Source organism: Phyllopteryx taeniolatus, chromosome 12 (assembly GCF_024500385.1).
Source record: "Phyllopteryx taeniolatus isolate TA_2022b chromosome 12, UOR_Ptae_1.2, whole genome shotgun sequence".
Classification (NCBI taxonomy): domain Eukaryota; kingdom Metazoa; phylum Chordata; class Actinopteri; order Syngnathiformes; family Syngnathidae; genus Phyllopteryx; species Phyllopteryx taeniolatus.
Genome location: NC_084513.1, coordinates 21358575 through 21373188, shown reverse-complemented (window position 1 = coordinate 21373188; position 14614 = coordinate 21358575). Strand labels below are relative to the sequence as shown.

Sequence of the window (14614 nt, the reverse complement as noted above, 5' to 3'; positions counted from 1 at the left end):
GGTCTTATTCAGATGAAAGAGCTCAGGCAAAAATGCTGAATTTGCATTCTGCAGAGCGCGCTCGCTTTCGGAATCGTCTTCTTTGAAAAAAGTCCGTCCTTTCCGCACGTTCTGTCAAGGGATGAAACATTGTTTTGTTGTCCCCGAGAACTTCGGCATGATGAAGTCACAGCGTCGGGGGCGCGCCGGTACAAGCTGTTTTGATTCCCGCAACTTTGCTAGGTGGTTAATTTGCAAGGTTGGGTGCTAATTGGAGACGGCGCGTTCGATGCTGAGCGCAAGCAGCCCGACGTGGCCTTCCTCTCCGGTCCTTTCAAAGCGGAACGTGTTCCTCAAAGACTTTGCGAAAAAGCCCCTCTTTTCCTTTTCGGTCGGCCCTCCGCTGAGAATAATGACGAGGACTTACTGAACATGTCACAACTGATACTTTGTTCCGGTCGTCTATTTTCTGCCTGTTGGCTTCTTTCCGCCGCCTTGTGGGAAATCATTTCTGTATCTCCTCCACCAATTGATTTCCCAATTTCACCACAGGAACGCGTGCGTTGTGAAGATGCTGCTTCCCCGAGTTTGCATTAAAGGGGTTAATTGCGGTGTGTTGCCATCGCCACGGCAACTGCTGTCGCATCCTCAGCCAGTGACGTTCTTGGCCGCCGAGGCACCGACCGACCGACATCGCGGTCCGATTTAATGGGAAAATCCGCACAAGGGTTATTTCTTGCTTTTCCTTTGTTGTTATTGTCGGTGCCCTCCTAATTGGCGACAGCGAGCTTATAGTCAAGCGTAGAACGCAGCCGACAGCCCGGATTGCCCCCCAATATGGCCAGTATTGATTTGTTTTCCCCTTGACCGTAAAAGAATAACCCGTGAACATAGAGAGTGTTCCCGCACAAAGTGAAGCCGCGCGTGAAACATGGATTGGCCTCGTCTTAGCGGCAACACGCGTCGGAGACGTTGGCCTCTGAAATCGACGCAATATAAAAGCCCCTCTTGTTCTTCCAGAAAACAAGGACTATGACGCCTACCTGTCCTACACCAAAGTGGACCCTGACCAGTGGAGCCAGGAGACCCGCGAGGAGGAACGCTTCGCCCTGGAGATTCTCCCTGACGTGCTGGAGAAGCATTACGGCTACAAACTCTTCATCCCCGACCGGGACCTCATCCCGACCGGAAGTAAGCGGCCGGTTGCTTTGCTTTGGTCGATGCTGTCACACCTTTTCACCTTGAGTGTTTTTGTGTCTTTTGCGTTTTGCGGACATTGTCCCTTTAAAGCTCCTGGAATGTTGATTGTCGAGTGTCATACAGCGCACATTCTCATCTCGCGTGCCTCGGCGCATGCATTTTTTAACCACTAAAAATTCCATCTGAACATATTCTCACGCATGCTAACTGTGCTGGGGAGGCCGTCCGAGGCAACGCGTCCGATGCAACGCGTTTGTACTGTCGGCTTCGTGCGGAACAGACGAAACGCAAACACGTCCTGGTCGGACCGTACAGAATTCAACATCAGTAGGAAATGTGTCGAAGGCCCCGAGTCGTCGCTGACTGCGCCGCCGCCTTCCTTTTTTAATCAAAGCAAAATGACTGCCAGCGTAAGCGATCACGGCGGACGAATGTCCGATCGAGGGGCTTGTGGTCCAATCAAACGTGAAAGGAAAGCTCAGTGAGAGCAGATGAGGCCAGCTTTGACGAACGCCGTTCTTGTGTCGGCGTGTCTCGTGTTGTGTGTTCTTGACCCGAATGTCAACATGTTTATGTTTAGGTCTCACCACTGAGCGTTACCAGGATGACACGCGGCTCTTTGGAGGTACTTTGCCCTCGAATGTTTTTACATGCTTAACAATCATCACGGGACAACACAAATGTAGCCAGGGTACACACCTACCAATTTTGTAAATGTTCCCTCACAGACGGAGGGCAAAAAGAAATCCTTGCTGATCTTTGTATTGTGTGATGAACTTGAGACCCAGTACACCACACACACATCTCCACCAACAACTGAGTCTTCTACCCAAAAACCACGTCCGGCGTAGTACCAAGACTGTCCTGCGAGGGGCAGAAGCGAGCGTCCAGACAGCCGGAAAATAATGCGAAGAAGAAGAAGAAGAAGAAGAAGAGCACAAGAACTAGTGGGAGTAGTAGAGGGAAAATACCCTAATCTAGGCTAAGTGTTACTGTTCCAAGGCTTCTCGTCATTTTGATTGTGCTTCCGACAGGATAATCCCTCAGGATGATCTTCTAGAATGTACGCGACAATCGCTCCTTTGATCGGAAGGGGGGTGCTCAAATCAGGGCCAATTATCGCTACGTGTGTACCCCACTTTAACTTGTAGCTTAGTCGGTCCGCTCCTGCTATTCATTGCGCAGCCTTTTCTTTGGATCCGCCCTTTATTTGCTGACACGTCCCGTCAATCACCGCAAACGCTTGAAACTGCTTGCGAGAATCGACCCTTTATCGCAAGGGATATGTTCCAGACTCAAATCTGGCATAGTAAGACCATATTCAAAAGGTCTTGTTTTTATAAACACTATGTAGTTGGATTACTTCCACACGCTTTAAACAGATTGTGAATATATTTTGGGAAATCATGAAACTGCTTAAATGATCATGATTTTATATTCATGCTGACTTTTTGATTGCCTTTGAAACAGTATGCGTTTGTTTTCAAGTTAAGAATCGGTAAACCCATCAAAACAATCTGCAATACTTTCCACACACACACACACACACACACAAATAACAGGGGCAGGGGAAGGAACCCCGCCATTTGCCCGTAGGAAAGAATTGAAATGGAACCTGGGCAAATTTGGATCAATCTTTGAAGTAACATGTTAGTGTGACAAGTTCATCACTGACTAGTCAGCGAGCGAGATCAGCTCAGTTGACTTCCAACTCCATGCCGGAACATTTTGCTCAAACACGATTACCACGAGGCACGAGCGGTTGATTTTAGAGGCGGTCGATATGTGACCCAATATTTTGCTTGCCTTGAAGCTACAGTCCCTAACTCCAGGAAGGGAAAATCATCTTTCTCTGCCAAAGCCTGAAAAAGACAACCGCTCTGATTTATGGATCCAAACTTGGAACTGATCGGTCGCCACCGAGAAGCCAGTAAATTGAAGACTATGTGATGAACCCTTCCACCGTCTTGGGTTAGGGTGATCTGGAGAGAATTGGTCCCCTCGCGCCAGTAAACCCACATTAGGTGTCGTTTCATCGGTGCGGAACAATACCGATGTCCTTGCATTTCCTCGGTTCCGTTCCTCCAGTTTCAACGTGACCCAAATTCGCCCGCACGGTGGACTGCGTCGGTATGATTTCGGTACATCGGCAATCAAATTCCAAACAGTAAGTACGGCGGCGCCTTGACGTGTTTTTACGCCGTCGTCGGGTGCCAGTCGCAAGCTCACAATGTCGCATATCGGGAATGTTGTGACTCAAGGGCCCCTGTAATCGCTCCAAAGTCCTTAAGAAGAATGAATGTGGGTGGCAAATTGCAATCGGGTTCTCCCTTAAACACCACTAGTCGATGATTTGAAGATCAACGAAGAACTGAGACGATTCGAACTGACCTACTCATCGCCCCGTCACTTGCCATGGTTGTAGTGACGTGACGCCGCGTGTTGACAGGAACACTCGTGCAGCCGTCGCGGTTCGGCGCATTCAGATAATCGGATGCTTAGCGTCTGGGACACGGACGGTTGCTTTTGGAGACGGGGCACAAATTGTGAAATAACGTGAGGAATTGACGCCACCCCCCCTGCTGACATATCAGTTCTAACACATTTGATAAAAATCACCTTTTATTTGGGGAAAAATGCACCAAAAGGTGCGCACGTGCATGCACATATGGCGAAGGCTCTCCGTAACTTCCTCTAACAACCCAGGCTACACTTAGTTTCTCCATGACTTGCAAAGATCCTCGTCTCTCGGTCGAGATATGTCGCTTAAGCATACTTCCTTGACACCAATTACAGTACTACTACTGGGCTTAGCTGGCATCTGATGGCATGTTGAGGATGTCAGAAAGGGCGCACGAAACGATGATAGGTGTGCATATGTTCCGCGGGGGGAACAACCGAATACAGCGGACACCGCGGTGCGTAGTGTGGAATCGCCTATGCGCGGATATTTTTTTCCATTTCTTTTCAATTTTCAAAACAATGTAGTTTTTTGTTTTTTCAATTTTAGTATTTTTGTTTTGTTTTGTTTTAATGGGATAAATCGGGGGTTAACAAAAAAGAGCTGCGGGCGTCAATGAACTGCAGATTTTGGCAAATTGCGGTGGTCCGCTACACGTGAATTCACGAACAGTGAAGTGGCAATACGCGAGGGGGGTAATTGTGCGTCGGAAGCAGCGGGTCGACTTCAAAAAGCGACGTAGATGTGTGGCGCGAAACGGGCTGTTGTCTCGTGTGTATCGTTCGGCGTTGTCCCTCGTCCTCCGACGAGAAAAGCCCTTCCGCCGTCTTTTTGACCGGCCTTCCCGTTTCCCGCAGCTTACATCGAGGACGTGGCGCGCTGCGTGGATCAGAGCAAGCGGCTCATCATCGTCATGACGCCCAACTACGTGGTGCGGCGCGGCTGGAGCATCTTCGAGCTGGAGACGCGCCTGCGCAACATGCTGGTCACCGGCGAGATCAAGGTGATCCTCATCGAGTGCGCCGAGCTGCGCGGCATCATGAATTACCAGGAGGTGGAGGCCCTCAAGCACACCATCAAGACCCTCGCCGTGGTCAAGTGGCGCGGCCCCAAGAGCAACAAGCTGCACTCCAAGTTCTGGAAGCAGCTGCGGTACGAGATGCCCTTCAGGCGCACCGAGCCCATGCCGGGCCACGAGCCGGCGCTGGACGTCAGCGAGCGGGGCGCCTTCGGCGAGCTGCAGACCGTCTCGGCCATCTCCATGGCGGCGGCCACCTCCGCCGCCGTGGCCGCCGCCCACCCGGAGCTGCGCTCGTCCTTCCGCAACTCCTACCACACCGCCGTCAGGCAGAAACACTACTACCGCAGCTACGAGTACGACGTGCCCGCGGGGGGCGCCCTGCCGCCGCTCTCGTCGCTGGGGAGCCAGCACACCTACTGCAACATCCCCCTGACGCTGCTCAACGGGCAGAGGCCGCCCGGGAAGAGCCGCGAGCACAGCCTGGAGGAGGCGCACGCCAACAACGCCATGCTGCCCCTGCTGCCCCGCGAGACCAGCATCTCCAGCGTCATCTGGTAACCCGCTGCAGAGTCGACGGGCCGCCAGTGCTTTTGGCTTTCTTTCCTTTTGCTTTTTTGCTTTTTTGCTTTTTCAAGGGGAGACGCTCCGTTAAGGGTTCTTTTCTACGTGGAGATTTGTAACCATCAAAGGAAGAACGCGCGCACACAAAAACAGGGTCTTATGTACATATTTCGCCGTTCATTTGTAGCATTCCTCTTACGTTTTCTCATTCACACGTCTGTTGCCTTCTCCATCCTAGGAGTTTGATTGAACTTCCAGAAGTGTATATTTGTTAGCACTTTTTGGGTTGTTTTTTTTGTGCTTGTTTGCAAAGCCCGTTATGCAGTGTCCGCTTTCATTTGAAATCTTTGTATTCTTTTTAGGTTTTCCTGGACATTTTATCAGCTTCCAGGAGCTGTAACGACTTCTTTTTGGTGTCTTTTGACCTGTAAAAGGTGTATCTTCTTTTAAAAAAAAAAACAACAAAAAAACAAAGGAATATCAACAACAAGAACAACAAAGATCATAGAATATGCAAAAATGAAAAGTGAGGGCCTGAGAAGAAGGAGGCGGGGCTTGTCCACACCAATCGACGACGACGACAACGTTTGCTATTTTCTATTCGAGACGCTGTTTGAGAATGCCTCACCTTAGAAAAAAAAGAAAGTGTAGATTATTTTCAAAAAAGAACTCTATTTTTCTAAGCGGTTGCCTGAGGAGTCCCATTTTTGCTTCATCCACCGAGGGAGGACATTGCAGTGTTTTCTACACGACGTTGGAATCCCACATAAACTCAAATCATTTTCATTGTTTGTTTGTTTTGAAAAGGAACACAAAAACCATGACAATGTTCACATTCTGATAACTGCTTTGGTTTCCTATGTAACAATAATTCATGTTTAAGGCAAGAAAAAGAGTACATTTGTGTTTGGGCGAAAAGACTTTAGATATATTTGAAGGTGTGACTTTTTTGAGTATGCATAGCAAATAGATATGTATTCTATATATAATATAGATATTGATATCAATATATAAACACAATTTTCACGCGGAGAGAAATGTCTATCTTTATAGGAACACAAATCATGATCCGTTGCCCTTCTACTTTTCTCACTGCACATTAAAAACAACTTTGATTTCCTCTGCAGGCCTCCCCTTTTGTGTGAACCTCCAGGTGGCGCTAGACGCTTTACACGTCTAATGAGCAAAAAAACCTCGAGGCTCGCTTTTCATTGCCATTTGTTATATTTCCTCCGCTCACCGACGCCATTGTTCACACGCTGACTTCGAAGGACACGCGTGCCATTTTTCACACTCGGTTAAGGGGGGCGTCCAGTTCCGTATCGCGCCAATGCCGACTACCGCTTTTGTTACCATGACGACCAGAGGCGGCACTCCGCCAAAGTGAGGGCTGCACGGTGTTTCCCCCCCCCCCCCCCCCAAAAAGTGACGAGCAAGTTACTTCTTTATGTATTTTTGTTGTTATTGGAAACGTTGGAGACTTCCTCCTGAGCAAGCAAACGTTCACCCCTCCACGTCCAAATGAATGCAAATGAATGACGCTTGCACGAAGTCACCGCTGGCTGATTTAACCATCCACTGGGCGTAAACTTGGCGTGTGGGCAGTGTAATCAATCCCCAGTTAATGATCAGGCTGAGAATGAAAGCAAAAGTCATCCAGTGCACTGGAGATCATTTTATGAGAGTCTCACCAGACCGATCTCCCTCTTCCTTTATCCTGTGTCGCACGCTGCCCACAAAGTGTGGGGCATTTCCATCTGTTGTCTGGAGCGCATTGGCCCTGACCTTAGGTGTTCTTTTAAAACACTTCATCATCTTTTGCTCAAACAAAGTGTGTCAGTAATTGCTCACATGACAAAACAACGTTCAAGCCAAGTTGAAAGCAGTGACAAAGATATAATATCGAAGAGTGGTTATTGTGTAAATTAGCCTCACTGTCATGTAACATCAGGGCAGAAGTTCCGAACAGCTCGCTCACAGACAGATTTTCCAAAATAGGGAGCGCAAAATAAATAAATACAATGTTTAGACTTGATGGGTGGGCCGGCACTCCACAGACCCAAATATTTGCATCCAAACAAAAAAGTCCAAAGTCAGTTCAATGTCAATTTCATGCATTCATTCATTCATCCATCCATCCATCTTCCGTTCCGCTTCTCCTATCCCGGCAGTCTTCGGGCGAGAGGCCGGGGTCCGCCCTGAAGCTTCAAATAAACCTCCCACGCATGTTTTGGGGACGCGGGAGGAAAGCCACGCAGGCACGGGGAGAACACGCAAACTCCACACGGGCGGGGAAGCCCGGTCGGTCCCCAGAACTGTGAGGCGGATGTGCTAAGAGCTCATTTGAACTCTGTTGCTAACCAAAACAGCGGAAAGCCAAAGCATGTAAAGCCTGTCTGTCATATGAATTCAAGTGCTGTAGTCAAGTTCCCAGCGACCGTGATGAGGACAAGCGCCATGTACAATTTGTCATTGATGCAAGTATAAAACAAATCCAAGCAAGTATGCTATGTATGTACAGGTCAATATGTCGATCTTGAAGTAAGAAGTAAGCGTAGTTGCTGTGTGTAGAAAGATCCTCTGCTCATTTGTCCAATTCAAACGAGCAGACTTCCCGTCAGCTTTGCAGCCTGCTCCCACTTCAGATCGATACTTGAACTATTGACTATTAGGTGCGTGCACCAAGACACAAAACGATGTCTTCTCACTACTTCTGCACAGGTCTTACGAATACCATTGTTAGTCTTGCATCCTGGTGGTTTGCCCACTGCCAAACAGCGCCATCTCCTGGGCACGCGCACGCGCACATTAGGCAATATCGCGGGTGGTAAACAACACAACAAGAAGTGAAAGTTAAAGTAGGACACAGCCCAAAAGTCGACTTATTTACTACGCTAACAGTGTGTACACAAATGCCTGTGTGTCCATTTACTTCTCGAAACCCTAACCCTCATTTGAAACCCTCACGCTGTTTTGAAACCCTACTTGGAAACACTAACCCTGTCTTGAAACATTCATTTGAAAGCCTAAGTCTGTTTTGAAATCCTTCTTTGAAAAACTAACACTATCCGAATTTGAAAGCCTTAACCCTGTTTTAAAACGCTCATTTGAAACCCTACCTTGTATCCCTAAGCTTGTATTGAAACCCTAACCCTGAAGTGCAGCGGATGCTGTGCGTCGCAAGACTTTGGTCCACATTCCTTTGCGTAAACGGGAGCAGATACACAACAGGAAGTCCTTTTTATTCACGCGCACAAAAACATACAAATACAGTCGTCCTACACACACACACACACACACACACACAGGTTAACGTTTACTGGGAGACAGAAGATTCATATTTTTGTATGATTATTATTACTCACAGCACTTACTTACATTTGACCACCAGGGGGCGGAGTAGCTCTGTGGTCCAATGTTTCAACCAGCTAATAGCTATCTATAGATTATATTACGATGACTATTATTATTATATCTATTAATAAAAAAAATTAAAAAAAAGTTACAAAACATTACATTTAAAAAAAAAATCTATAGTATTATTATTATTATATAGGTCTATCGATTAATGAATGAAAAAAAACAAAGTGAGTCTTTTTTTTCCAAAAGTCAATCATTGTTGTTGTAGTGATTTCGAAAGTGAATACTAGAAAGTGATTTGGTTCATTGTGTCATGCGAAATGTTCCTTATTGCTTTGTGACATTTAAAAGGAACACGTACACACCGACATGACTTACGCGCGCACACACACACAGAGAGAGAGAGAGAGAGAGAGAGCCTGCAACAAGTCAAGAGGTCATTCCCTCAACTTCTTCCAATCAAGCATTTCCTTCCTTTTTTCTACCAAAAATCAAGTGTTGCTTTTGAAGCCATCGCTCCATTCCCGCCCGCACGCGCCGTGAACGGGCGGCATCCCGTCCTATCCGATGTCATCAACTCGCCGCTTTTGGCTTGCTGTGCGCTCGCCCAAACTTCCTTCACCGCAGGATGCAAATATTGTACGTACAAACACAATTTGGAGTCAACTGCTCCATGTTGACTGTTCAAAACAACTTTATTAGTCCCGCCTGAAATAATAGTTTCTTTCCCCGCTTTTCGAACACACCGGGCTTGTCATCGTGTCATGATAAAAGCAATCTGACGATACACTTCGAATCTCGGAGGGGGGGGGGGGAAGTCGCAATAGTGTCATACTTTCAACAATTACAAACAAAAATCCAACATATTATGACAATAAAACTGTGAAAAGAAGATAGCACATTGTAACAATAGCCATATTTTGTCAAGCAAAAAATGGAATATCATGACAATAAAGTTTTCTTTTTTTCAAGAAAAGAATATATATATATTACGACAGTGAAATCCTTTTTCCTTCTCAATAATAAAAGTTTGAATGTTTTGTTTTTGGGGAGATAAAGCATTCTGTTAAGTCAATTTTTCATGACAATAAAAAATTCACATTTCAGAGGGGGGGGGGGGGGGGGGAAAGTGTCATGTGTCTATTAATAAAGTTTTTTTGAAGGAAAAAAAATCAAATGATTGTCATACCCATTTTTTAAGGTGTGGTATTATGACAATGCTGTAAATTCATATATTTTGGGGGGGGGGGGGGAATGGTGTATTGTATGATACATTTGGATTTCGTTTTGGGAAAAAATGCATAATATAGCAATAAAGTTTTTTTTTTTTTTTTTTTATAAAAGACATAATGTACCAGTCCAGGGTGTAGCCTTCCTTTCACTCAAAGTCAGTTGGGGTTAGGCACCTGCAGCCACGCTCTAGTCAGATGGGAAAAGCCATAACATTATGACAGTCAATTGTTTGGTTGTTTTTTGGAAAAATGTAAAACGGCAGTAACCTGAATAAAAATCCAACAATATAACTTGAAAGATGTCATTATGGTTTTCTTCAAAAGGAAACATTTCCCAGCTCCCATCCAAAACCTGGCGTGGAATATTTGTGTTGTCTTGAGTGGCACTTCGTTTGGGTTCATACACAAGACACTTCATTAGGTACACTGGCACCAAATAAAAGAAGTGAATCCGCCATTCTGCCTTTACGGAGGTACTAAATATGGATTTTGATGCTGATTTTGCATTGCCCTAATGTTAGTGCTTATTCCAGCGGGTTCCCAAACAAAGCATGGCGAGCCAAATTTGCCGCGCGAGTTTGGTCAGCTGACGCCGTGGAAAGGGTGTCAAGAACAGCGGTGGGAAAACAACACTCCAGGGAGTTTGTTTTCGAAAAAGAGCCGATGTAACAAAGAAGTGAAGCTAGGAATTACAGCGGCTGCTTGAGATGACTCGGAGCACTCATCCCTTTTTCTGGGCCTTCCAGTACATCGGGCAACTGCAAGGTCACCTCAAGTGGGATGCGGTTCCTTACTTCCCGTAGAACATCTCCATGAGCACCTCCTCGATGTCGACGCCGCCGATGATGGGCTTGAAGAAGAGCTGGGCCACCGCCGACGGGCTGATGGACCTCAGCGCGGACAGGGCGACGAGCAGCTTGGCGAAGCGCGCGGCGTCCTCGCGGTGGATCAGCCGGACGTGCTCGTTGAGCGCCTGGTGGGCCTCGCGCCGCAGCGACCGGATGTACGGCAGGCAGCGAAGACCCTCCAGGTCTGCAAAGACGAGCTTCGGTCAGATGCGGGAAACTCGGGAGGAACTTACGCACGACTCCGCAAGCTAAAAGCTCCCGAATGTTGATCTTGATGGATGTAGCGCACTTCTTCAGCCATCCACATAACACTGTGTGTGTGCGCGCGTGCGCGTCATTGTCAAACTGCACAAGCGGCTTTTTTTTTTTTTTTTGCTCTCGTCACGCTTTCACGTGGTGAACCAAATGTTACAAAGAAAAGATGACGACATTTGCCGAGCATAATTGCACCGAATATTGCTCGCGTAGTACATCATGAACATGTGATGAAAATGCATTCTCGAGGGATGACTGTGAGTGCCAATGGTTGTTAGTGTGTTTGTTTGTGCCCTGCGATTGGCTGGCAACCGGTTGAGGGTGTGCCCGATGACAGCCGGGATGGGCTCCGGCACGCCCGCGACCCGCGTGAGGAGAAGCGCGACAGAAAATGGATGGATGGGTGGATGGATAGAATACATAAAACAAGCATTATTACATGATTAGAATCAATGATCTCAACCCCCCCCCAAAAAAATCAGTGTGTTCATTTTCAATCATTAAGTATAACAAGTAATAAAACAACATTTGAATCTAATAAAATATGTATGTATAAAAGTACAATTCAAATGTTTGTGTTTGATTGCTATTTTGCATGTTGAGCAGATGAACTCGAGGTCGAGCAGGTGTCTATTACATTTATATTTAATATATCATATCATATATGAATATAGACGCACCGCCGCCATTCCATATCTGTTCGTCAAGACATAAATGCAAAGTCACTTTCGGAACGCACCACCTGTATTGTGGACAAGTTTTGGACAAGCGTTTTGATCACTTTCTTGTGAAATGTCGGATTTTATAAATGAAAAGTCATAAATGTGTCCATTAAAATACATTCTTCACAAATGTTAATGTATTGATTTTTAGTCATTTGTTGTATTGCTATATGGAAAAAATAACTCCAAAGGCGCATCATCATGAGTTTGTGCTCCGATAAAAATACAATACAAATTCCTGTCTTAGGAATATTCATTTGATGGCTGCTTAGCAAAAAGTGTACCTAATAGGTTATTTGAACAATTTCAAAGATGTTTTTTGTTGTTGTTTTTGTTTTTGTTTTATGACTTTGTGTGTGTGTGTGTGTGTGGTTCCGGACGGCCTTTTTTGGGGTGCCCCTTTCACGTGACGAGCGGGGCCTGGAGCGACGGACGTACCCGGGTTGAAGAGCACGGCTCCCTTCAGGTAGGCGTACTCCTTGGTGCTGATGTCCACGCTCCAGCACTTCTTCAGGAAGCCTTTAATGGCTTCGATGTCGGCCAAGGACACGCCGGCTCCTGCGCCTGGACTCGAACCGGCCGCCGCCTCGCTCTGGCTCTGGCTCTGGCTCTGGCTCTGGCTCTGGCTCTGGCTCTGGCTCTGGCTCTGGCTCTGGCTCTGGCTCTGGCTCTGGCTCTGGCTCTGGCTCGGTTTCGGGCTCCGGGGCGCCCCGGTGAGGATCCGCTGCAACATGCTCGGCTCCACGGTCTCGGCGGTCTCGAAGTCCACGCGGTCCTGTGCCAGCCCGAGCACCAGCAGGGGCGCCCAGCCGCTCCGGATCAGGACCACCTGCTCGTCCTCGGGCAGCTCCCTGAAGCACGGCACGTTCTTGACGAAGCGCAGCGTCTTGACCAGGATGGCGGAGGCGGCTTTGCACGTCACCTGCGGGGAGCGCAGGACGCCGCGGCGCCGCGTCGCCCCGCAGGAGCACGCCGCGTGCTGCTGCTGCTGCCTGGGCTCCTGGAGCCGCCACGCCGGCCCGGAGGCTCCAGAAGAGGCGGCGGACGAGGACGAGGACGAGGAGGTTATGTGGCTGTGGAGGAAGTTGTGGAGAGTTTCATGCTGCTGCTGTTGCTCCTCTCTGTCACTCTTGAGGATGCTGTAGAGGATGCTGCCGCCGCCGCCGCCGCCGCCGCCGCCGCCGCCGCGGTGCCTCGCACCCCGACAGCGGCAGCCTTCAGGCGTGGTGGCCATGACCGCTGGGCCGGGGAGCACGGCGCGTCTCTCGGCGGACGTCAGTGCGGAGGAGTCGCCGTTTTGTTTTGCAGCGCCGAGTGAGGGGCGACGCGCTTTTTTTCTGTGTGTTTGGTGGGGGGGCGGGGTGGGGGGTGGGGGGCGTGAGGCTCCCGTGTGTGCCTGCACTTTCTCCGCTTCCGATCACACCCTATATTTTCCCACCTCCCACAAGCTCTCTGGCACCTCCCTCCACTCTCTCTCTCTCTCTCTCTCTCTCTGTCGGGAAGAGAAAGAAGTACTCGCACCCTGTACTTGAGTCAGGGGCTATTTCGTCATTTGGGGGATCAAGGTAACCCAATCGCGGGGCCCCTCCGCATTCGTGTATTGCACAATGTTTCCAAATTAAGACTTATAATCGAGTTTAAAAAGTGTCCATTTGAGAAAATCGGCCTACAAACCTCAATTGCAATGAAGGAGGCCCGTTGTGGGAAACTGAATACCGTGGTGACCCACGAGGGGGAGACATTTACCAGGGGCATGTATCTTCAAGGCAGTTGGCTTCAAAGGGAGTGGTTGGCACTTTGTCTGTGGAGTAAAGTCACATGACTGGTTCTCATCTCCGCGTCTTACCATGATTCTCAAATCCTAGTCAACCGAATACACTACAAAGACAAGATAGTTCATGTTCAAACTGATAAACATTATTGTTTTTTTAGGGCAAATATTCACTCATGTTAAATTGGACACCTGCAATATGTTCCCAACAATAAGACTGGAAAAGTTGGTCAATGCTCAATAAATAGAAAACATTTTTAAAAAATGGCAGTTTGGAACATTCCACAGGTGGACATGTTAATTAGGAAGAGGAGGCCAGGTTGTGATTGTAAATGAGAACTGGTTATCAATTGACCTACCTGGTTAAATAAAGCTACAATCAAAATTAAATACACCAAAAAAGGTGCTCGTCATGATTGGGTACAAAGGAAAAATCCTTGAAAGGCTCAGTTGTTCACAAGCAAGGTTGGGGCGAGGTTCACCGCTTCATCAACAACGGCGTGAGCAAATAGTCCAACAGTTTAAGAGCAATGTTTCTCAAGCGACAATTGCGAGGAATTGCGAGGAATTTATTCATCATCTACCGTTCAGAACATCAAAAGATTCCGAGAATCAGAAGAAATGTATGCACACAAGCGGCAATGCCAAAAACCAACCGCGAATGCCCGTGACCTTCCATCCCTCAGGTGGCACTGCATTCCCCCAAAAAAACACGACATCATTGTGTAGAGCAGAGGTGGCAAACGTTTTTTTTTTGTCGTGGGTTTCCCTTGGAAGGCCGTTATGACTGTGAAACCACATATATTAATTAGGGCTGCACAGTATTTGGTTTGCGCAATGTACATGTGCGCAACAGTCATATTGGCCGGTCCGCTGCGATGTTGGTGTACTGCAATATACAGTCGGTCAATCAACTGTGGTACTCGAGCGGCTCCGACGACCCGAGACAAATTCCTTGTGTGTTTTTGACAAACTTGGCAAAAAAAGAGGAGTCTGATTCTGATTAAATAAGAGACAAAGCGTGCGTGCGTGCGTGCTTGCTTTCAGATTTTTATCGTCACTCCTACCTTAAAAAAACTGCTACACCCACAAAGCATCAACATATCCTCTCTGCTCTGCAGGAAGGTTGACAATTAGCGGCGCTCGGTCGGGGACCCTCTCTGCCTCCTCTTCTTGCTCTTAACCACAAAGCATCTCTCCAAGT

At 47.7% G+C, this 14614-nt stretch overlaps 2 protein-coding genes across 5 annotated transcripts in view; one reads left to right on the top strand and one right to left on the bottom strand.

Moving 5' to 3' along the window:
• Positions 1–6344, top strand: part of il1rapl1a (interleukin 1 receptor accessory protein-like 1a) — a 186409-nt gene extending 180065 nt beyond the window's left edge. For all 4 annotated transcript variants that reach the window (XM_061792411.1, XM_061792410.1, XM_061792409.1 and 1 more), the window contains 2 exons: positions 1000–1170; positions 4498–6344. In XM_061792411.1, the coding sequence (XP_061648395.1) occupies positions 1000–1170; positions 4498–5219 (893 nt within the window). In that variant the 3' untranslated portion in view covers positions 5220–6344. The remainder of the gene's footprint in view (positions 1–999; positions 1171–4497) is intronic.
• Positions 6345–9258: 2914 nt separating this feature from the next.
• Positions 9259–12953, bottom strand: nr0b1 (nuclear receptor subfamily 0, group B, member 1). Its single transcript, XM_061792413.1, has 2 exons — positions 12078–12953; positions 9259–10846 (listed from the first exon to the last, which is right to left on the bottom strand). Exons 1-2 carry the CDS (start codon positions 12871–12873, stop codon positions 10605–10607), a joined length of 1038 nt encoding a protein of 345 aa, XP_061648397.1. The 5' UTR covers positions 12874–12953; the 3' UTR covers positions 9259–10604.
• Positions 12954–14614: the final 1661 nt, after the last annotated feature.